We start from the raw sequence: 24,254 nt of genomic DNA, 5'->3' as shown, positions 1-24,254 counted from the left end.
GCCAGACACTTCACCTTTGCATGACTCAATTTCCCCATCTGTAAAATGGGTGTAGTTATTTTGAGCTCTGCTGATGAAAGCACTGTATAAGGGCTAAGTATTATTATGGAGCTCTGTACAGGTGCAAGGGATCCACTGAAGCTGAAGGGCCTAGGAGTGAAGCTACCAGTCACATCTTGTTCCCTTCCCCAAGGAGGGGCAAGGAAAGTGTGCAGCCACTTTCTCCCAAAGACAAGAGGAATGAACTATCCATCCAGAGAGGGAGGGGAATCTTGCTGGGTGGTCATTCCTTCTCCCCACACTACAAAGGTAAGTAGAGCTGTGACTTCTTGGGAGGCTGATGGGGGCAACAAATCTGTTGGAAAGCATGGTCTGTCTTCTCCAGCTTCCTCTGCAAAGGGATGACTGCTTTCTTTTCTCTCAGTTTATGGGATCAGTGTTATCTCAATGGGATTAGAAAATGGAATGCATTTACCAAGACTCCCTTTGCATTAAGCAAAGCAGCTTGACATGGGCAAAATGTATTCTGGCCTGTTCATCTGTTTGTTCTAAAAAGTCTGGTTTTCATTACTTTTTAAGGCTAGAGAAGCTTTCTCCATTGAAGTGGCTCTCCCCCCTACCCCTCTAAGAGTGTGTGTTTCTGTCTGTGTGCAGAGACACCTGGACCTACTCTTGCAAAACAGAGCTTGACACTGCAACCCCCCTGGGGACCTGCCTTTTTACTTGGTCCCTAAAGTCCTGTGCAGAGCAAGGGCGCTGTCTAGGGCGCTGCATTCCCAAGCAGTTCAGTTAGTTAGCATGTCAGTGGGAGGGGGCTTGCCTGGATTAAGCAATTCCAGGAAAGTGCATTATTTCATTAAAAGGATCACCTGACATTGTGGAAAACAACTTCTCCACTAGCTGAGCTGTGAGGCATCGCTTTTCCCACAGCTGAACCTAATTAACACAGTCAGTATCTGGCGCTGAAGTCTGGCCCCCACCTCCCCCCTTTCTCACCAGGTTTTAAAAGTCCGGCTGCATAGGCTTTAGCAGGGTGGCGCCCCCTGGTGGTACCCGGAGCGCGCTGCTGCCTGTAATGTGATCCCAGCCATTGCTGATTGGCCCCGGGATGTCCTTTGGAAAGGTGCCCGAATGCAGCTGCAGCGGGACCTGCCAGACTCTCCCGAGCTGGGGCTGGGGAGCGAAGGGGAGATGGAGCCCAAACTTCTCTCCTTAGCTGTCCTTTTCCTGGCCGTGCGGTGCGCCGCGTCCCTGCCCTGCCCCAGTCGATGCCTTTGCTTTAAAACCACAATCCGCTGCATGCACTTGATGCTGGATCACATCCCCAGGGTGCCTCAGCAGACATCAGTCCTGTAAGTACCGCGCTGCCTCCCTCCAGCTCGCTGAGCGTCCAGCTCCTGGTCAACTTCGTGCCTCTCAGGGCTGGCGCTTCACTCCCTCCGCCCCAGTTTGGCTGTTGCAAGACAAGAGCGTGACCCAGGGGCTGGAGCAATTTGAGCAAGAGCAGTGAGGAGAAATTCCAGGGGGAGACATACTGGGCAGAGGGGAGGTGACTGGCCCGTGGGGGGGGCGGGTCCCTGAAAGGTGGGGCAGATTCCACCGGAGTCTGTGGTAGCATAGTGACTAAGTGGGGGTTGAGTGATCCTGGGCGTAGTGGCATACCCCAAGGGGAGCCCCTGGAAGATGAGTGCTGGCATATCCCAGGCGGTATTCCTGAAAGGGGATGGGTACATATGGGTGGTGACTGCTCACTGTGGCACTGGCAGTGTTTAATTTGTAATGAAAGAGTTGCTGGGGCTCAAGCAATTGGTTTCATAACTGACCTGGCAAGCCCAGAGGTGCCGGGGCTATGAACTGCCAAGCCTAGAGATGCTGGGCTCAGCCCTGGCAAGCCCTGGCACAAATTAAGTACTGGACATTGGCATATCCCAGGGGGAATCTCTAGAGTGGCAGATCACAGGAGCTCCTGGTAGTGGTGGATGAGGACTGATATATTCCAAGGGGAGATATATGTGAGTTACCCGAGTGGCAATGGCTGGCATATCATAAGGGGAGTCTCTAGTGATGGTGTTTGGGCAGGGGGTGAGTTTGAGTGATCTCAGGGGATAACTTATTCCAGAAGCATCCCTGGAGTATAGGTCTGGGATGAAAGATCCCAGGGGGGGAATAAGAGAAATCAGGATGGGCATGTACTTGAGGTAGTGGAAGGTGGATACATTTCAGTGGCTGACCTGGGTGGGTGAGGGTGATTGTTAATTGCAGAGGCAAACCACTGGGAAGGATTGGAGGTTTGAGGTGATTATATGGTTGGAGGAGTTTAGGTTGGAGGTAAATTATTTGAAGGATGAGAGGAAAAAGGAAAAGTGTTTGAACGTGTATGGAAAAATTTCATTCCTGAAAATATTGAAGCTGAGAACTGCAGCAGCTCCAAAGAGCACTTTCCACTGTCAGGAGTAAAGGTACAGATAAAAGTCAATAATTAAGGTTGTGTTGACATGACAGGAAATGACCAAATGCATTTAAACAGATGGAGCTTTGACTGTTTTGCTGGCTAGGGCCATGTTGCTGGACTGTTTTTGCTCCCAGATTCTCTCTCTGCAGATAGGACTGCAAAGCAGCTGCTAATGTTCTCTTGTCAGGTTGGACTTTGTTTGGTTCCTCCCTGTGTCAAGGCCAGGATACCCTTTTGTCTAGTCATGAAATAGGACTGGCATGTCACTGCTTTCCAACCAAAGTAACACACCCAGTAATGATTTTTCAGCTTGATTGCCTTTACTGTCATTCATTAATGTTCCCATATCCAATTTTTGCTCTCCTTATGTTTGGAAATGTTTGTATTGCAGGAGTGGAGGGAGACCAGAGGGCAAGTGTGAAAAATCGGGACAGGGGGTGGGGGGGTAATAGGTGACTATATAAGAAAAAGCCCCAAAAATCAGGACTGTCCTATAAAATTGGGACATCTGATCACCCTAGTGGAAAATGATCAAGTAACAATAGACAAATAGTTACAGCAGCATGGGATTATCAAGGTGGCTATTATTTCAGAGAGTATATTTGCAAGTGATTAACCCTAAGCCTAAACCTCTTTGTGAACTGTTTTAAACCAGAACTAGTTTATGATTTTAACTGATTACAATTGCCATGGATAAACGTGCTGTGCTACCAGGATAGTTTTTGCGCAGGAAATATGAGGATCTGTTTTCAGATGCTATTATTTTCCTTTTAGAAAACATCTGCTAGCCTATCAAGACCTTAGTCATCATTGTTATTGAAGCTGTTAAAACAACAACAAAAATAGGCTGACTATAACTTTGTCAGAGAGGGAGAACTTGAGAGCCAAGTGGCAGTTGTAATAAATGGTTGAAAAGATTAAGGCTGAAAATTACAGGGGTATGAACAAACTTTGGTTTGATTTTGATTTTGTAAAAACTGGATTAATCTCCTTGAATTCTGTGTGTTACTGAAAGTTGCTAAAGATTCAAGTTTACAGCTGTGACACTGTGATTTGCTCTCTTAAAGTCTCTTCCCTGAGGATTAGATCAATAGAAAATTGATCTCAGCTCACTTATTTGCTTTTCCTAAAGAAGGAAAGAGCAATGCCCAACTGTGCCACCTGCCCACACCTAACTGATGCCTGCTGTGTTTAGAAATTGTCTTCTGCGGTAATCCATTGAGATTAAATATCCACTGAAGCAACATTGTCAATGGGCAATATAATATTTTAAATTATTTATACTGCTGGAGGTACCAATCGAGCATAAATGGACAGTAAAAAAGTCCATGCCTCAGAGATCATAGTCTAAGGCCCCAGTCTTCAGTGTCCTTAGCCTCCTTAGTGGGATGACATCTGTGCAGAAGACCGTGAGACTCTGCATGGGTATAAGGACCTGCCTGCATGGAGAAGCTTGCAGGATCAGAGCCACTCTGCAGGTGCAACTGAGTGAGGATGAGATAACTGTAAACAATTTATTAGAAATGTGATAGAGGATGCTGGAGAAAGATGGCCCAGAGTTCAAGGCCATAAAGGACCATTAGCTCATCTAGTCTGACCTCTATTATATCACAGACCATAACACTTTATCCAATTACTCCTGTATTGAGCTCAAGAACTTTTGTTTGACTAAAGCATTTCATCCTGAAAGGCATCCAGTCTTCCTGTGGAGACGTTAAGAGATGGCAAATTTGCCACTTCCTTTGGTAACTTGGTCCAATGGTTAGTCATTCTCACTGTTAGGTAGCTTTTAAAGGAGGGCAGTTGGTCCTCTCTTGTGATTATTCTACTGGTCCTGTGATAAAGGAATAATCATTGCTTTGCACAAGTGTAAAACAGGATCTTAAAGAAGAACTACCTAGAGGGATGTGGAGACAAGTCTCTAAGGAGGCCTAGAAATTCAGTTAAAGCTGTCGGGAGTTGACAGATTTATTTTAAAGCCATTTAAACCAATTAAGTGATACCAAAGGATTATAACATAGTATAAACAATACCTCCAACTCCCTTGACACGCCACATTTAGATAGTGAGAGGTGTTCTCAGAAGGAATGGGCAGGTCAGCTGAAAAGAGATAAAAATGATACAGGAGCTTTGCTGAATAACAGAATTGGTTAGTTAGTTAAAGAAGGGGCAGAGAGATTCCCCAGTATTGGGAGGAAAATATATCAACAGAGCTCACTGGGGAAAGGTTATATGCACATTTAATTGGTCATCTTTTTCTTTATTTATTATTTTAATCTATAACCATATGCTGTCAGAGCATACCAAGCTACTGCTATTGAAAACACAGGCCAGTATTGCTAATACATACGCATACCAACACTATTCAAAATCTCAAAACGAGCCAGCATCTTCAATATCAGTGAAGTTATGTGTGCATGTAATGCAATTAAACCCCTGTAGGAAACATGAATTCCATCATAAGCCTAAAGCTGTGGAAAATACAGTTTCTTTACTGCTAGTTTTTTAAATGGATCAAGCCATTGGGAAATCTAAAGGCTGTAGACAAAAGATATCTGATAATGACCAGATTTTTATTTTTTATGTAAGACTGACTGATTGCTAATGAAAAGTTTGACATCACTTGGCTTAGTTAAACTGAGGGCTCTTTGTCCTAAAATTCTTGGCATATGTATACATTGTGCAATTCTGTGATAAGTTTCATGGTCTTGGATATAAAATGTGAATGTTCATAGAAAAAATTGAGGATATAGATGCAGTTGATAAAGGTAATTTGAACATAAACATTTAACACCGCTTTCTCAGGTGAAGCTTTTTAAGACTATTTATGAATTTTATTACTTCATGTTTCCCTTACTTTATTAGGAGGTTCATGTCAGTCAATTGGAATAAGTCAATCTTATGTATTAATTGAAAATTTTTGCTTTGTGTGGAAATTGCCAGCTTGCTCTTGCACCTCTGAAGAGGGTGAGCAAACCATAAAAAGAATAGTGATCAGTCCGAAAAGAAACTCTTCCAGCTCAGAAGAATAACTTCTGCTTCCTCAAGAATAAAATAGGATTCTATGTTTCACCTTTGCCAGTTCTCATTCCAGCTGCTAACATATTGGTTCCATTGGACCAAAAAAAGATTTCCCCTTAATATGTCTGGTGTTCAAATGCATCTCTGGGTTTCATGCCTGTATGCTTTCCACATGACACAGCTAAAGATGTTATCTAGTTGTGTCTTTTTTAGTTATTTGAATTGGAAAGCTTCCTTTCTCCATGGTCATCATACAAGAATTTTACAGGATTCTTGTGAAAAGTGTTACGTTGTAGAAGTGACTTGAAGGTGGGACTGGATCAGTATTGCCTTTTCTGATATTGTTAATTCAGCTTTTAAAGTGCTGTGCTTTGTAACTTGATACACAAGATATATTACAAGTGGTCTTGGCCAATATTACTTCTTCCCCTCCTCCCACCCCCAAAATCAGCATGACCATTGTAAAGGATGGAGGTATGGGGGGCGGGGGATAGAAGTGTTATGTATATTGATTTGGGGATGGGGGGTTCAAGCCCAGTAATTCCTGTACCATGTAACGGTAGGAGCTATGTACAGACAAATGGCACCATATGCCTCTTTAAATACACACTATTGTGTAAGATCTCATGAAGTTCTGCACATTTATTTGGCGTGGTACTGGCTATGTTCTGGGTTTGTTGGGGACGGAGGGGTGAGGTTATCAAATGCATATCAAGAAAAGGATGATTTAATGATGAATGCATTGAGATCTCTACACCAGCTAAACAGATGCATGGTGCTACATACAAGAACTTCATGGCTAGTCCTAAGCTCCCAGGAATAGGAGATGTCATGCAGGATTCTTGTTCCTCAGTAAGCTACTTGATTGCATAGCCTGTTTCTGTACAAACTTATGGGTCTTGCTACATATATACACTGCTCCTGTCTTAGGGTTCTGATGGCTTCTGCCATAGAAGACAGGGAGGTCAACTAGAAGCAATTTAAAGGGATACTCCTCAGTTCCTATATAATACAACATCTGAAAACTACAGATCAAAATGGTAGGGAGAAATCCTGTATTATTGTGGAGATGAACTAGAAGACCTAATACATATTTTAGGGTTAAATCCTGCAATCTGCATAGGTAGCCCAAATGGATTACGTCCACACTGCAGGTGGAAGTGTGCTTCCCAATTCAAGTAGACAGATGTGCTAGCTCTGTTCAATCTAGTGTGCTAAAATAGCAGTGCAACCAGGTTAGCATAGGTGGCGGGTTGGGCTAGCCACCTGAGTACAAACCCGTCCTGACCCCTGGTGGCTAGCCTGAGCTGCTGGCTGTGGCACCATTTGTAGCATGTTGGCTTGAGCAGACGTGGCACATGTTTGTCTACTTGGCTAAGAAGTGCACTCCCAGCTGCAGTGTAGACATGCCCATTGATTCTGTGCAGGTACACAGTTCTGTCTGTACTCAACGAATTGTAGGCATGGGGATTAACGTTTCCCGATTCTGTTGGCCAGCTCCTCAGCTGTGTAGATTGGGTTAGTGCCGTTGGCATCAATGGAGCTATGATGCTTTATGCCACCTGGGAATCTGGCCCTGTGTTTCTATGCAAATGAGATCGAAATGACTGTAACTCTTATTTAATGATCTATGGATGCAATATGTTACTCCACTAGGAAAATTTTAGATGAAAATTCAGTATTACTGGATCAGACTTGTTATGTAAAGGAGCAAAAATGACACGCTTCTGGATCATAAATGATGCTGGAACTTGAAGAAAATGTATTACTATTAATGCCACAGATGGCAGTGCACTTGTCATAGAGACTGGAATAAAAGGGTCAGACCTATAGGTCCCATATAAAAGCCTCCAGAATTTTATTTGTATTTTAGAAATAAATCACACTGAGCTATAAATATTAATACATGGACATTCATTTAAACAAAATATAAATTCACATTAAAAACAGCTAATGTTGAATCTTAAAACGCCTAAGTGTATCAGTCAATTCTCTTACTTAAGTGGAGCCTGTGGCTCTTCCTCCAAATGTTCCTTAAAGCTCCCACGCTGGATGAAGTAAAGCATCAAAGAAAAGCAGAGGCCTGTTCCCAAACACTGTCCAGCAGACCAATTTCCACTCCCTAACCTGCCCTATGTGGAAAAGTTCATAGCAAAGGTCTCCGTATCTCTTAGAAATCTAAGATTTCATTCTCCCCCCACCTTTATTCTGCCTGACCATTTCTTTTCTAAGAAGACATCACAGTTGGGATCAATACCCTCATTGATCTGAGGTGAAAGCTGCCTGTCTGTCTGAAGAGTCCTGTAAAACAGTTGTCTGGTTTGCTGCACTTGCAGCTCCAATGAAGTGCGCACCACTGACGCTTCTGAAGCGCAGCCGGCCATTTGCGAAGAGCAGAGAAAATACTTAGGAATGTTGCTGAAACAACAGTGAAAAGTCTAAGCTCACATTTCCTTATGCACTGTGCAGCCAGATGTCTCATCTGTATAAAAAACAAAGGCTAGCTGAACTGTAGTGAAATTTTAACACTCCACAAGAGTGCTTTTGCTACAGAAAGAAAACTAGCTTTAGCTAAACATTCTCATTTATCTGCACTTGTAAGGTAGTATATTAACTTCCTTTTCTCTGTCTCTCTCTTATTTTTGTTTTCAGTGGGATTTCAGTTCCAGGAATTTGAATGGGCAACAATTATTGTTTTTAATAGGTAGAGTGCATTTTATTTTGTTTTTATGTTGATTACTGGAAATTATTTAAAGAATGTCTTTCATTTTATACCATTATTCAGTGACTGTCAATTACCATGCTAACCAACAATAACCTAGAAAAAAGATAAATCTTTCAAATCCTAGAAATGAACATTATGTTATAATGAATTTATTAGTAATTAAACTTCTGTTTGCTATGTATTCCATAGACTTCAAGGGCAGAAGAGACCATCATGATCATCTAGTCTAACCTTCTTCACATGGCAGGCCACAGAACCTCACCCACCAGTCCTGCAATAGATCTCTAACCTCTGGCTGAGTTACTGAAGCCCTCAAATCCATGATTTAAAGACTTCAAGTTACAGAGAATCCACCATTTACACTTGATGTCTGCTCTGTTACTAAGTAAAACTTCATGTACAGTTGGGGCCCACTTCAAAGAGGGATTATTATTTATATGGGTAAAAAATATCCATATCCAGAATTAATAGTAGATAAACTTTTAGAGGAGATATAAACCCTTGTGCTTCAGGGTTAAACCAATTTCTAACCATTAGGGTTGTCTCACCTATGTCTGCTTCAGTGGTTCCCAAATTTGTTCCGCCGCTTGTGCCAGAAAAGCCCCTGGCGGGCTGGGCCGGTTTGTGTACCTGCCGCGTCCGCAGGTTTGGCTGATCGCGGCTTGCACTGGCTGCGGTTCGCTGTTCCAGGCCACTTCCAGCAGCTCCCATTGGCCTGGAGCAGCAAACCGCAGCCACTGGGAGCCGCGATCGGCTGAACCTGCAGACATGTCAGGTACACAAAACGGCCCGGCCCACCAGGGGCTTTCCCGGCAGAAGTGGCGGAACAAATTTGGGAATCACTGATCTACTTCATGGCTTCTTGTACCTTCTTCTGATGTTGGGCTCTGTTGCAGACAGTACGCGGGATTAGATTGAACATGGGTCTGATCCGGTATGGCAGTTCCTAGGTTCTGATTTCTTAAATACTCTGTGCATGTATCCCTGTGGAATTGATTCTTAGTTCCACATATAATGGATCAGCCTCTTTGACTGGTAAACTAACCCAATGGCAGAGATTAGCATGAAGTATGATTGCAGAGGGGATTACTGTGTAATAGATTTTCATTCTGATTGTGTCTATAGGAATATTATATAATGTTACAGTAGAGCCAGAAGTCCTAGTAAGACTCAATGCTCCATTGTGCTAGTGGCTATATGAATTCACTGCCCTGAATTGCTTATGACCTAAGACGTTTTCAAGGGTAGAAATGCATTTGGCTGCAAAAACTGCTGGATAACTGCTGTCTGGTTTGCTTTGTCCTTGTGTGTTTATATGTCAGAACCCCACTCCCATAAGGATTAGTCTAACAGAAGGCATCTAACACGTGGAGGACGCTGACTCTGTTTCTTAAAGACATCTAGAATACTATTGTTAAACCTCCTTTGTTGAGAGAAGTAAAACTCAGTTACTGACCATGAAAATTGCCAAGAATAGTAAATGCGCACAGATTCCAAGTGGCAGATCCACTTCAGTGGCTCAATAAGTTATTGCAGAAGGAATTATTTTGAGAACAAGAAGTGCTCGTGTGATTGGAAGACCATGGGCATCCAGAGACAGTAATGAATACATCACATTAATGTTCACTTTTTGATTGGTATCACATTTTATATTAATTTGGGGGTTTTATTCATCTGGGTTGTTTTTAATAAAAGGTAAGTTGTAATTAACCAATGGAGTCAATGTCATGTGACAAGGGTATTGGTCTTGGAGACCTCACTCAGGTCACATGACTGAGGGCTGGAAATCGAGCTGAGTTTCTTGCCAGCACTCTTGTGTACCAGACTCCTATTACGGTACATATAGGTATCCCGTTTCTAATTATTTCTGACAACAGTCAATCAGTGTTCAAGTGTTATAAATGTTTTTGTTAAAAACCTCTCTCATAACAGGAATTACACTGTCAGTAGAAATAGTGGAAAGAATAGCTATAACACTGAGGTAAATCTGCATCCAGCTTTCTAACAAAAACATTGCATTTTTGGCCAACAGTTAGGTATTTTTTGTCAACACTCTTTGAAAAAGTATCTTTCTGTAAATCCCATATTTAATTTTTGGAGGGTGATAGTGGAAAATCCTAAGTATGAACTATTTTTGCTTTATAGCATATTTCTGTTGAAAAATTTGCCACAGGGAATCATCAAAATGGATCTGGTGCAAAAGTCCCTAGTGTGTGCTGTGACTGCATTATCTACTGATAACTCATTCTAACTTTAAACAATGGCCCAGTTTCACAGTCCGTAGTCTGTGAGACTACTGAAACAGAGTTCCATTAGTCCTGGAGCCAATGCATAGCATATGCATAGATCATAGAAACATTTTGTAGGAGAATGTGGGAGGAGGTTGCCTCCTAATTCCAACTGTTTGTAGGAACTGCAAATAGCATGTTTGTGCAGCATGGTCTGGTATGCTGGAATTCCTAACAGGAGTAACCCTTGATGTCCTGTGGTACTTGTTAGTTAGTTGACCTGTAAGGGTAAGTATAGCTTGAAGGAAATCTCTTGGAATGCTCACAAAGAAAAGTGGGACTGGAGAAGAAAGACGTGCACGCACACACACATTGAAGGCAAAGGAAGTGGGTGCTAGAGGGGAGAACATATCTTGCTTAGTTTCTCTGATTTGTATAGAATAACAAGGCCAGAAGCACACTTTAGGCCAGGGGTGGGCAAACTTGTTGGCCCGAGGGCCAAATCTGCGTGGGGAAATTGCATGCAGGGCCATGAATGTAGGGCTGGGGCAGAGGTGTGGAAGGGAGTGTGGTGTGCAGGAAGGGGCTCAGGGCAAGGGGTTGGGACGAAGGAGGGATGTGAGGTGTATGAGGGGGCTCAGGGCAGGGAGTTGGGGTGCAGTGTGCGGCAGGGGGCTCAGGGCAGAGGGTTGGGGTGCAGGAGGGGTGCAGCAGGGAGCTCAGGGCAGGGGGTTGGGGTGCAGGAGGGGTGCAGCAGGGAGCTCAGGGCAGGGAGTTGGGGTGCAGGAGGGGTGCGGCAAGGGGCTCAGGTAGGATTGGGATACAGAAGGGGTGAGGCATGGAGCTCAGGGCAGGGAGTTGGGGTGCAGGAGAGGTGTGGCAGGGGGCTCAGGGCAGGGAGTTGGGGTGCAGGACTGGTGCAGGGTGCGGGCTCCAGCCTGGTGCCACTTACCTTGAGCAGTGGCGCTAAGGCAGGTTCCCTGCCTGCCCTGGCCTGCGCCGCTCCTGGAAGCAGCCGGCACCACATCCCTGCAGCCCCTGAGGGAGGAGGGACAGAGGGCTCTGCGTGCTGCCCTCGCCTGCAGGTACCTCCCCCGAAGCTCCCATTGGCTGCGGTTCCCCATTCCCAGCCAATGGGAGCTGTGGGGGGCAGTGCCTGCAGGTGAGGGCAGCACATGGAGCCCTTTGCCCCCCGCTCCCGCAGGGGCTGCAGGGACGTGGTGCTGGCTGCTTCTGGGAGCGGTGTGGGGCTGGGGCCAGAGCCAGGGCAGGCAGGGAGCCTGCCTTAGCCCTGCGGTGCCACAGGGGTGGCAATCCCGTAGGCCGGATCCAAAGCCCTGACGGGTCGGATCTGGCCCATGGGCCGTAGTTTGCCCACCCCTGCCTTAGGCCCATTGTAATCAACATCTGTTATAAGCAAGGCTGTCCTTAAAAACTTCAGGTTATTTTTCAAAATACGCTGTTGTAGCATGTTTTTCATTTAGGGGAGGAGAATTTCTCATTGTCACTTCACCTTGTGTCTCATCTGTTTGCAGAGCCAACTACTCTATAACCTCACCATTGTGGGAAGAATAAATCTTCCCACTTTTGTTGGATTCTAGTGTGTCTCACAACCTTTGTGTTGTTATCACTGTATTTATACTATTGCAGAATTTTGGACAAAACCTATTATGCCCAGGCTCTTAATATTTGCATCCCAAAGTATGCCTGCAGGGACTGGACTAGATGATCTCTCGAGGTCCCTTCCAGTCATATGATTCTATGGTTTGTGTGCACATATGATCAGCTAGGTATCTAACTCCGCATTTACATGAATGATTACCATGCTTGTGCATGCAGTCACAAATTCTTAAAATCAAGCCCTTGGGATGTAGTAAATCCAGGCAGGCATGGCTTTGTAGGGGAGGTGAGTGGAAAGAGATTTTCATGGATGTTTAATTCCTTGAGAAGAGTCTTACTTCTAGAGCTCATGGATTGAATTCGGTAGTCTTTAGTATCTGACTAAATGGCTCAAATGCACTGTCAGATTGTGGCTGTAGTTGATATAGTAATCTGAGTGTAGAGAACAACCAAATCTGGAAAGAAAGTGCTCATTTGATGAGTTTCAAGAGTAGGCAGAATGAAAGAATCTTTGACTTGGGGGGGGGGAAGCTCTTTTGTATGTCAATATTGACACCTCCTGCTGTTGGTTCTGTGGAAGTTAGTGAGCAGCCGGCAGAACAGCTCTGTTGGATTCTAAGCTTAGCTCAATCAAACTATGTAACATTTGGCTGCATCATGCTCATGTTTGCAATGAGTTTTGAGCAGTGACAGAAATATCTTTTTATAGAGCTGCATCTGAGTGACGCTGGGCTGTACCACACACTTCTAGCCAAGGTGTCCATGTAGCAGAGTACTGGCCAGTCTAGAAAAAGTACATTTAAACTGCATTTAAGGAACAGCTTGGCAACTTGGTAGGCATTAGAGGGCTGCTTATATTTTGCATAAAATGGTGCCTGTTGTGACTGGAATGTAGATTGCATGATTGATATGGGTGGCTTCAGCAGCCCTTGGGCCAGCAATGGAATAAAGAGTTTGGGTGAAAATGCTAAGAATATTACTTGAAAAAGTTTCAAGTCAGCCAAGCTCTTTTTTTAAATTCATGAAATGCATCACCACACAGAAAAGCATTACTCATTCCTGGCCTACTTAAATAATCTCATTATATTTGTGGTCTCGAGTAGGATTAGCAGGATCAGTCCATATAGCAGGTCTCTTCAGCCTCACTTTACACCTAAATAGGCGAATTATTCAAAACACCCGAATGATTATAATTTAACTTTCAAATTCCATATTTTGTTCATCTTGCTGATGAATGGAACACTTAGCCCAATAATAATAATAGTAAACCATTTTTAATGGAACACTTAACATTTACTTGGCCCTTTCTTTTTTTTTTTACTTCGACTGTAGTACCCAAACAATGCGAGAAATCTAGCGTTTTTGTTACACAGCTCCAAATACTCTCACTGATCATATAACCTGACAGTTCCCTTATTTAATCAAAAGGTGCAAAGAAAAAGCAGAGCTCCTTTAGAATTGGTAGTTAAATAAAATCAATACAGATTGCAGTATTCCAGTGTGGCATTATTACATGACAGTATGAAATAATGGCTTTCATTTTTGTCTTACCAAGTAACTTAAATTGATCCCTACAGTTAAAAAAGAAGTTTGTAAGGAAAGATTAATAAATTTTGAATCTGCAGTTGACACTAATTATGTGTGTGCTGTGAGCAAGCACGGCAGAAGAAAACACAGTTTACTGCTCCTGAGAATGTTTGGCTATTAAAAAGATGCACATGTCCATAATTATGGGATGGTTGTAAATTATGGGCTGGAATGCATAGTGGTTTTCTCACTAATGCTGCTTTGTTAGGGACTAGCAGACACATTGGTGGTGCAGATATATTTCTTTGAATGGTCTTTGAGATTGTTTTCTCTAGGGAACCTGCACTTATAAATTGCACGTTGACTTGTAAGATGTGAATAGTCATTGCTTCCCCCCTAACAATCCCAACACTACAGGGTTGGGAGCTAATGGCTCAGCAGGCCAGTGTCCTAACCCAGCTTGTTGGCTCACTGAAAACATTGCGCCTGCTTTTGACCTTGCTCACACCAGTGTAACTCCATTGTCATAACTGATACTACTCCTGATTTACATTGGTGTGATCTCAGAATCGAGCCTTTTGTCTCAAGTTACTGGATGGGCCATGTCAGTTGTGTAACAATTTTCTGACATTCAATTTTGCTAGATTAAGGATGAAGACACAGACTTTTTTTCATGTTGAAAACCTGTTTCTATGAGTTCCTCTCTACCTGTCTTGAGCAGTTGGGATACTCTGCTGTCAGTAGGTTGACTTGGAATGAATAGGCAAAAAGGGAGAGAATATTTTCTCTTTCTACTCTTGAGAATTCTCAAACAATAAGTACCACATTTGTATTGTTGCAAAATTGAACATCTTGATGTTTACAACTGACCAAGTATTAAACCACTAGTAGCTACTGTATCTACACTAGGAATTCTTACAGTAGGTTTCAGAATTAGGAAAATACCATTGATTTACCTTACTTTTTGTTGATGACAAATAAACAAACATTTCAAAAATAATTGAAAGGGTTTTGTAAAGGCTAACCATAATCCTACAACAAAAAAAATTGACTATTAAATGCTTAAATACTGCTTAGAAAAGTTTTAACTGTTACTTTTGGCAAGAAAATCCTGAGCTTTAAAAGAACTATAACATAGCAATACTCAAACTTAAAAAGTATCTCTTTATAAAAAGAGAAAAAAAAGTTACTAAATTATCTTGTTGGAAAAGAACAAATGGGAAAAGAGTCATCTTGGATGCAAAAGACATTTCACTGAACCCTTCTCTATCTTTCTTTGAGTCTTAAAGGGCTTGTGTAATTCTGAACTACTATAAGATGTAGATAGACTGGATAAAATTTTCAAAAGTGCTTAAGAGACTTAGGAGCCTTGTTCCATTTTCAGAAGTGAACTTGGCATTTAGGAGCACAAGTTCCATTGACTTATGCTCCAAAGGGCAAGATTTTCAAAGGTGTTTAGGAAGAGCTGGGCAATTTTTTTTTCTGCGCCAGTAGCTTATTCACCAAAATTATTCATGAATTTGCCAAATAATTTTGCCAATTTTTTTCAGGAGAGTGCGGGACTTCAATGATTTGCAAAAAACAGCTGAAGGAGGAGGGGGAGGAAAAGCTAGAGCTGCCACCTTTATCCTGATGGTAAGGTCACTCTCTTGGGATGTGGAAAACCCAGGTTCGATTCCCCTCTGCCTGATGTGGAGAAAAGATTTGAACTTGGATAGCCCACGTTGCAGGAGAGTGTCCTAACCACTGGCATATGAGAGATTCTGGGACAGGGCTCTTTCAATCTCTCCTGTTGAAGCTGTTCCGCTTTTTAAAATGACTCGTCTCTGGAGCAGGGACTCGGATTTGGGTCTACCACATTCTTGGGGAGTGCCTGGACCACCAGCTGATAGAATCATTCTCACTCTTACAATTCATAATCGTTAATGATGGGTATCTAGGGAACTACACTTATAAGTGGCAAATTGAAGGTTAGGCTGAGAATATGCACTTCTTCCCCCTAACAATCATTGGAGGGAATCCATACAAAAAATTAATACAGCCTGACACTGCAGTAAATATCCACGTCACCCTCCATGCAGCAGGGCACTCCTTTAGGCTGCTGGCATCAAGTCTCTGCCAGAACAGCTGAATGATACCAGGCAGCTGCTTCCACAGGAGCTAGCTCAGAGTCAGGACCTGTGTGTAGATAGCTTTGGCTTCCTGTATATCTTGCAGGATTCACAGTGCTTGGGGTGGAACACCACGTTCATTCCGCAGGAGGACAAGATCCGCCTCACTGATGGGAAGGAAAGGAGACAATCCACAGGGGAATAAATTGCAGGGTTTCCTCAACTGTTGCACTCCCTGGCTTTTTCCATAGGGACTATCTGGCTGAGATCACACAATCTAGGCCCTGCTCCGGTACTGTGAGTTTGGTGGAATCTACAAAAGCCTTCATTCTGCTGTGATTTCACTGGGCAGCTGAAGTTCTTTAGTCTTTTAATAATAGATTGAAGTATTACCAAGATTGTAACTGCTCCAATTTAAACTGACAATGCCAGTATAGTTTAATTCTGTGTAGTATCATTAGAATCAATGGAAAAGCTACTGTTTCAAATGCTGTAGTACGTTTATTCAAGCCCATTTCATGCTGATGTGACTAATTCAAATGGCTTTTGGCAGCAAGTTAGTAATTTGTTGAACCTGTTTTTATCACCCTTGTCTTCCTATTATTTCTCCACTAATAGCCCATGCGAGGATTTATCATCTCCAATGGGTTTCACCAACTTTACTTGAAATCCTAACACCTGATTTGAATGTTTGCTTTAATTTGCATGGGTTTCTGCTTTGATTTTATATTAATCTGTATATTTAAAATTGTATAAATCTGAGATAAACATCCTCTGTATATTTCTTCCAGGCGGTCCTCTGAAACCCTGAGAATGTAAGAGCTTCCTTAAAATGTAGTGGTAGGAGTGGCAATATCTGTTACCTCCAGATGAAGTGAGCCAGCTGCTTATAGAATGTCTGTTTAATTAAGAGTTTATCTGCTCTTTATTCTCCATTTTAAATTAGCATTGTGGGTGGAGCTTGTTGAAATATGATGCAAACAGTGTATTCAGTGGATCCAGCCTATCTTTCTCCCCTTAAATTTCCTACAAAGATCAAGCCTTTGACTAACGAACATGTTTGTAATACTTGTTTGACAAACAGATATTTGTAAATTTATTCCAGACTTTGGGCTGTGTTCAGCATTTGTTGTTCAAACTTACCTAAGACTGTTTACCATTTCTGTTCAAAGAATGAGTGATCTAATCTTTAGAACCAGGAGGCGTGCATCAAGAATCCAGTGGGGAATTAAGTATCGGGGGTAGCAGTCTTAGTCTGTATCTACAAAAACAGTGGGGAATTGTAGCTATCAGAGAGCATGGGGAGTGTAACAGTCCTCTCTTGGGGAGCATGGCCTAGTGGTCATGGCTGCAACTCCTGACTGCCGAGGGCATTGTGGGGAGTGGAGCCTGGGCCATCCCACTCCACTGGACTCCGACCCAGGGCCTTTGGGCTACCAGTAGTCTGACAACCAAGGCTGCTTAAGACTGTCCTCCCCGGACCTCTTCCTCTCATCCACGCCCCCCTTTGTCAGCTTAGTCCAAGGCTTTTCCCTGGTGTGGAAACCCAAACCATGATAAGTACTGTAAAGGGGGTTACTAATGTCCAAGTGCCACAGGATACTTCCCTTTCTGTTATCTTTGGGGTGGGTCCTCCCTTCCCTCAGGGAGGGCCCCTTTGGATAGATGTGTCAGAGTCTTAGGCTCTGCTCTGGCTGTGGGCTGCAGGTCTACTTACCTCCAGCTTTGCTACCCAAATGAGCTAATTCCCTGCCTTTTAATTCCTCCAGCAGATGGAGCATTTGCTGCAGGTGTGGTGGTATGGGGCTGGCTGAGCTCAAAATAATCCCTTAACCCTTTGTTGCCCAGTGTGAGGTTTGTACACCTCATCACAGGGAGAAAGACATAATATATAAGCAAGACTAGTAAAATTCAGGATGCTTTTAATCTTTTTCCTATCCTGTTTTATAAGAGCATTATACAGTAACTCCTCACTTAACATTGTGGTTATGTCCCTGAAAAATGCGACTTTAAGCGAAACAATGTTAAGCGAATCCAATTTCCCCATTAGAATTATTGTAAATTAGGGGGTTAGGTTCCAGGGAAATTTTTTTCACCAGACAAAAGACTATATTGTGTGTGTGTATATATATATAATATACACACACACACACACACACAGTACGAGTTTTAAACAAACAATTTAATACTGGTACATAGTGATGATGATTGTGAAGCTTGGTTGAGGTGGAGGAGTCAGAGGGTGGGATATTTTCCTTACACTAAATGATGAAGTAGCAATTGGCTGAGCCTCAAGGGTTAACTCTCTCACTCTACAAGGCAGCAGGAATGGAGGGAGATATGTGCATTTCCTCTTTAAGTACACTGCCTTGTTAATTAGATCAGCTTGCTGGAACTGCAGTTGCTGCAAGCTCCCTCCGTCCTGAGCCCTGGTGTTTTCCCCCCCTGCTCTATGGAAGATGGGGTAAGTGTGGTGTGCAGGAGGGAGGGGGACACCCTGGCATTAGCCCACCTCTTTCTTCCCTCCCTGCCGCACAGCAAGCAGGAGCCTCGGGGAGCAGCTCCAAGGCATAGGGCAGGAGCAGCACATGGCAGTGGGGGGAGGGACAGCTGCAATTGCTAGCCTGCTGGGCAGCTGCTGCACAGGGAACTTAGGGGAGCAGGGAGCTGATAGGGGGGCTGCCAGTCCACCCTGTTCCAAGCCCCCACCAGCTAGCTACAACAGGCTGCTCTTCTTGCAAGCAGTAGACAAAGCAGGCGGCTGCCAAACGATGTTAGAAGGGAGCATTACACAACTTTAAAAGAGCATGTTCCTTAATTGATCAGCAACGTAACAATGAAACAACATTAACCAGGACTACTTTAAGTGAGGAGTTACTGTATTTGGCTTTGTATGTGGAACATAGATTTGAAAATAGTTGGTTTCCTTCCTGATGGAGGAAAACAGAGCAATATAAACCAGGTTTGTTAGCTGTCTAACAGACTGCATAATACAACTTCGTGTGTCATGTTCACACAGCTAGGTCTGTGAGATTATGTGCACGCACGTTCACACTGACTCATGTCCAGCATGTGGGGCTCAATGGGGGGGAGGGGGGGAGGATGAAGGAGCAGGAATCCCCCCTGGGCTTCTGTAGGCAGCATGGCTAGGGTGGGTGTTTCCCCTCCTCCTACATGTGGGCTAGAGCCCCGAGATCTCAGCTGGTACATGGATTATGGGTGCTCTGCAAGGGATAAAGTTGGGGAGATGCATACTGGGGACCCCTTTCCCCCATGTGAATCACAGGGGTGTTTGGGGGGGGGGCAAACCCTGCCAGTGCAGTGCGACAAGCATGAAGGATTGGGGAGGCAGGCCAAGAGTTGATTGAAGTTGTGCATGCTGTTGTAGCAGAAGCTGTTGCAGCAGCAATTCAAAGGTTACAGGACACTCTACTGCAACATGTGGGGCAATGGAGTTAGCCATAGGGCTCAGGGGAGGTCCTGCTGTCTTGGGAGGGAGGTCCCAGTGTTACTGGGTTAGCAAGGCTACCTAGGAGGTCAGCAGCTTTTCACAAGTGTTGCAGGCTCACTTATAATTGTTTCAGAGGTCGGAGATCACCTCTGCAGACACGTTTCGGAGGTGGTCCTCGTCACCCTGCATGGGCTCAAGTTTGGAGTGACCAGGATCACCTCATTAGTACAGGGAAGGTGAGTGAGAAAAATTCATATTTTGCCTGACAGAGAATGGAGTGCCGTGCAGGGGGTATCCTGGGGGCCTCAGGACACTGCAAAGTTTGCAGCCAGATCGTTGTCTGGCACATCTAATTGCTGGAGTTAGAGGGCTCTGGCCAGGGGTTTGGCATGCCACTGAGTATTACTTCATTCTATATACACCACCATATATTTTACATAACTGCCAAAAACGTGGATTAAATCCAGTGCTTTCCATTTTGTCATACTAACACAAAATGAAAAACTGCATTACTGATGAATGTGTGCAGTGATACTTAAGAGTGCAGTCATCTACTCTTGTCCACATCATTTGACAATGGTCTGAGCCAGAGCTATAGTCTATTTCTGTGTAGAATTAGAATTTTCAGTTGGAGATTAAGATGCAGGATTGCTTTGATTGTGAACATTTTCCATTGTAGTAAAACAGAATGGGGGTGAAATACAGAAAATATTGGATATGCAAAATAGCATACTTTCTAAATAGGATTTTTACCTATATTTTCAGTAAGGTATCAACAACTCTTTAATCCGGTGTGTGTGTCTGGAGTGTGTAGGGGGCTGGATAGGGAATGGGTCTTTATAATCTCTCTATCTTTTAGAACTAAGTGTCTTTTATAGGAAAAAATCTTGATTTCTCCTTGTATTTAGTGTGTTTGCATGCAACATGTATATCCTATATTATACATGATGGTTTTATGTCTATGTTTTAAAATTATTTGCTATTAAACCTTCTTTGGGGTAGAACAGTTCTTTCTCTAATAGACCGTACTGAGCAAAATTTCTTGGACAAAACTTTTTTGCCCCCCCCCCCCCCCCAAAAAAAAAATTCAAGGTGACTGAAATATTTCATTAATTCATGTTAAATTCACCAAATTGTTTCCATCAGATCCAGCCTCCCAAATCAAAATGTTTCATTTTGAGATTTTAGAAACTAAACATTATTTTTTTTGTGATACATTTTACTTCAGTTTTGTTTAAAAAACTAAACACAAAACAAACAAACGTTGAACAGGTTGAATGAAACATTTTGTTTGACCCAAAACTTTTTTTTTCAATTTTTCGGTTCAGTCACTGCACTGAAAAGTCAGTTATTCACACAGCTCTCCTAATAAATCCAAGCCACTGGCTTCCCTTCCACCCACCCAACCACAGCAACATAAATATATGCGGTGTACAAAGTCACAGAAGAACTAGCATCAGCAGTTGAAGTCGCTGTTGACCTAATACAGTTCCAGTCGATGATCAATAGATATTACTTTGCAGCACAGCAACAGCAGAAAGAAATACAATACCCTACTGAGAACTGATTTTCAACATGCAAACCCAGCTGATGGCTCTCAGTTATAACAGATGTCAGAAAGTGACAGGCACTCTTCTACATATGTATTAAGAATGTTCCACTTGACTGGGAAACCTCCCCACCCCATCAAATTACTAAGTACATTCTAACAAATCATATCCAAGTGGAGAAAAAACTAAAGGAAGAAAAAATTACTACTTTTATTTTTTCCTCACCTTCTGCTTTGACACGGTACATGCACTGCTTTATGTGATGCTATCAGTTACAGTACTAATGAGCTGTTTAGCACATTGGAGGTCTTGCAGTGCTGCCCACGAGGCTATCTCTTAGGGAAACACTGAATGTATTAGCAGGGCCGGCTCCAGGCACCAGCTTGGCAAGCAGGTGTTTGGGGCGGCCACTCCGGAGAGGGGCGGCAGGTCCAGCTATTCGGCAGCAATTTGGCGGACAGTCCCTCACTCCCACTCAGAGCGAAGGACCTTCCGCCGAATTGCCGCCACAGATCGCGATCGTGGCTTTCTTTTTTCTTTCTTTTTTTTTTTTTTTGGCTGCTTGGGGTGGCCAAAACCCTGGAGCCAGCCCTGTGTATTAGAGAGAGAACATGGTCTCTTTAGAATTTATTAGCTAACTTTTCTTTTTCTGTATTTGGTAATCACACTTAAAAGTCTTGATTTTGCTTATTTAAATCTTTACAGTTAAAGGAACAGATGATTCCGTAGGTTAACTTTATATTTTGGAAGGTACTAGACTTGCAGTAGTGGGCGGCCTGCGGGCCACATGTGGCCTGTCAGGATAATCCACTGGCAGGCCGTGAGACAGTTTGTTTACAATTACATTGCCACCTGGAGCTCCCAGTGGCTGCAGTTCGCTGTTCCCGGCCAAAGGAAGCTGCGGGAAGCGGCGTGGGCTGCAGGGTCACTGCTTCCCACAGCTCCCATTGGCCGGGAATGGCAAACCACAGCCATTGGGAGCTGTGGGCAGCCTTGCAAATGTAAACAAACTGTGTCGCAGCCTGCCAGCGGATTACCCTGATGGGCCGTGGGTTGCCCACCACTGTGAGTGAGAGCTACAGTGAAATGCTGAATCCCAACCTTTTTCTCCCTCACTGTGCTGTTTTGCATATAAAACATTCCCACTTTCAGATTTCACCCTGGGATAGCTGCTGATGTGTGTTTGTTTGTATTGCAGTAGATCTTAGAGTCTGAAATTTTGGATCAGGGCCCCATTGTACTAGACACTATCTCCTTTTCCTCTCTTTCATACTTCACCATCATAGCAAATGCAAATAGAATTGACCAGATTCTACAACCATACAATTTAACCATACAATTAAACATGCAAATTTCTCTGCTGTGTTCATTGCAATATGTGTGTAAATAATTTGCCCTTAAACCTATAGCTCATGTAAGATATGCACAATTTCTTTGGTGTGTGTTATGCAGGAGTTCAGTCTAGATGATCATGCTAGTTCTTTATGGCCTTCAGGCCCATGAATTGGGGTACAACTTCCTACTTACCCCACACTTGGGAGATTTCAATACAAATGTGTGACAAGTCAAGATTTCCAAAACACACTTGGAATGCCAAGATACCACAGACTTGCAGTTTAGTGCCTGTCCACCCATCTCACATACAAGCTGCTTCTAATTTTGGTGATGTGAATGTCGATGTTCGGGCTCAGGATCCTATGTGGAATACATCAAATACCTTCTGGAATCCACCGATCATTAGAATGATGGAATGATCGTGTGTTCTTAACAAATGCTGAGGAGTACATGTGCTTGCATACCAGGAAGTATTTTAAAAATGTAAAAATAACAGCTTTTCAAAATAAAAGTGGCAGGATAGACTTTTTAAAGACTTATGCTTGTAATGTAAATAAATGGTGGTGTCTTTGGAATTAATCTTGGTATAATGAGAATCTGTATAAGAGAATTTTAAAATCTTGATTGATCGTAGTCCATAGATTCCAAGTCCAGACAGGGGACATTTTGATCATCTAATCCAGGGATCGGCAACCTTTGGCCCGTGGCTCGCCAGGATGCTTACTGCAGGTTCTGCTGATGGCAGCTCTCACTGGCCATGGTTTGCCGCTCCAGGCCAATGGGGGCTGCGGGAAGCGGCGGCCAGCACATCCCTCGGCCCGCGCCGCTTCCCGCAGCCCCCATTGGCCCGGAGCAGCGAACTGCGGCTAGTGGGAGCTGCGATCGGCTGAACCTGCGGACGCGGCAGGTAAACAAATCGGCCCGGCCCGCTGGGGTGCTTATGCTGGCGAGCCATGTGCCAAAGGTTGCTGATCCCTGATCTAATCCAATGGTTCTCCAACTGTGGGTCGGGACTCCAGAGTGGGTTGGCACTCCAGTTTAATGGGGTCACCAGGGCTGGCATTAGACTTGCTGGGGTCTGGGGCTGAAGCCAAGGTCCGAGCCCCATGACCCAGGGCTGAAGCCCTCAAGCTTTGTTCCCCTCCCAGGACAGCTGGGATTTGGCCCCCCTGTCCTGGCGGTGAGGCTCAGCCTTCAATCCCCCTTTCCGGGGGATGTAGTAAATTTTGTTGTCAGAAGGGGGTCGCGCTGCAATGAAGTTTGAGAACCGTGATCTAGTCTGACCTTCTATATAACACAGGCCAAAGAACTTCCCCCAAATAATTCCTAGAGCATATCGTTTTTAGAAAAACATCCAATCTTGATTTAAAAATTGTCAGTGATGAAGGATCCACCACAACCCTTGATAAATTATTCCAATCGTTAGTTACCCTCAACTGTAAATAATTTATAACTTACTTCCAGTCTGAATTTGTTTATCTTCAACTTCCAGCCTTTGGATCATGTTATACCTTTCTCTGCTAGGTTGAAGAGCCCATTATTAAATATTTGTTTTGCATGTAGGTACTTACAGACTCTAATCAAGTCACCCCTTAACCTTTTATTTTGTTGAGCTAACCCACTTGTTCCTAGAATGGTATTTGTGATCAACATGCCATAAGTGGAGTGGGAGGATCTCCTTGGAATTGCTGTCTTCAAGGGATAGGAAAAATACGATGAATACTGCTGTGTGTATAGATGTTCTTTTCTCGGTCATTGGTGAAGTGGTTTATATACAAAAGGAAAAAATCTGAGAAATATTTCAGATATTTCTCACACTTTTAAATAGTAGGGCCCTGATCCTGTAAGTGCTCATGGGCTTAACTTAATACACAACAGTAGTCCCACTGCAGCCAATAGGAACTAGTCTTGTGTGTAAGTTAAACACATATGTTTTTAGTGTTTGCAGGATTGGGGTCTTATAGTGAATCCATGTTTCTTCTGCAGTGGGTGAACTGTTTCTTCTGAGCATTACACCACTGTATTTTACATATATTCACATTTGTAGATTAAATGGAACTTGATAAGAAGCCTTGCTAATGCTTTTGATACAACTCCAGTCTGATGCTATTTTTATATAATAATATTTAAAAAGGTGAAACAGGCAGCCATTGCCTGTCCTGAATGTCTGCCACAAGCCTTCTAGCCTTTAAAAATATAGGGCAGGTCTTCACTACGGGGGGGGGGGGGGGGGG

The 24,254-nt window shown here is 43.5% G+C and overlaps 1 protein-coding gene across 1 annotated transcript in view; it reads left to right on the top strand.

Moving 5' to 3' along the window:
- Positions 1-1,163: 1,163 nt before the first annotated feature.
- Positions 1,164-24,254, top strand: part of PXDNL (peroxidasin like) — a 295,352-nt gene continuing 272,261 nt past the window's right edge. The window contains exon 1 of the mRNA XM_034762906.1: positions 1,164-1,352. Within this exon, the coding sequence (XP_034618797.1) occupies positions 1,192-1,352 (161 nt within the window). The 5' untranslated portion in view covers positions 1,164-1,191. The remainder of the gene's footprint in view (positions 1,353-24,254) is intronic.

This window comes from Trachemys scripta, chromosome 2 (genome assembly GCF_013100865.1).
Source record: "Trachemys scripta elegans isolate TJP31775 chromosome 2, CAS_Tse_1.0, whole genome shotgun sequence".
Taxonomy (NCBI): Eukaryota; Metazoa; Chordata; order Testudines; family Emydidae; genus Trachemys; species Trachemys scripta.
The sequence above is the reverse complement of the archived record's forward strand: the minus strand, read 5'-3'. Positions and strand labels throughout refer to the sequence as shown.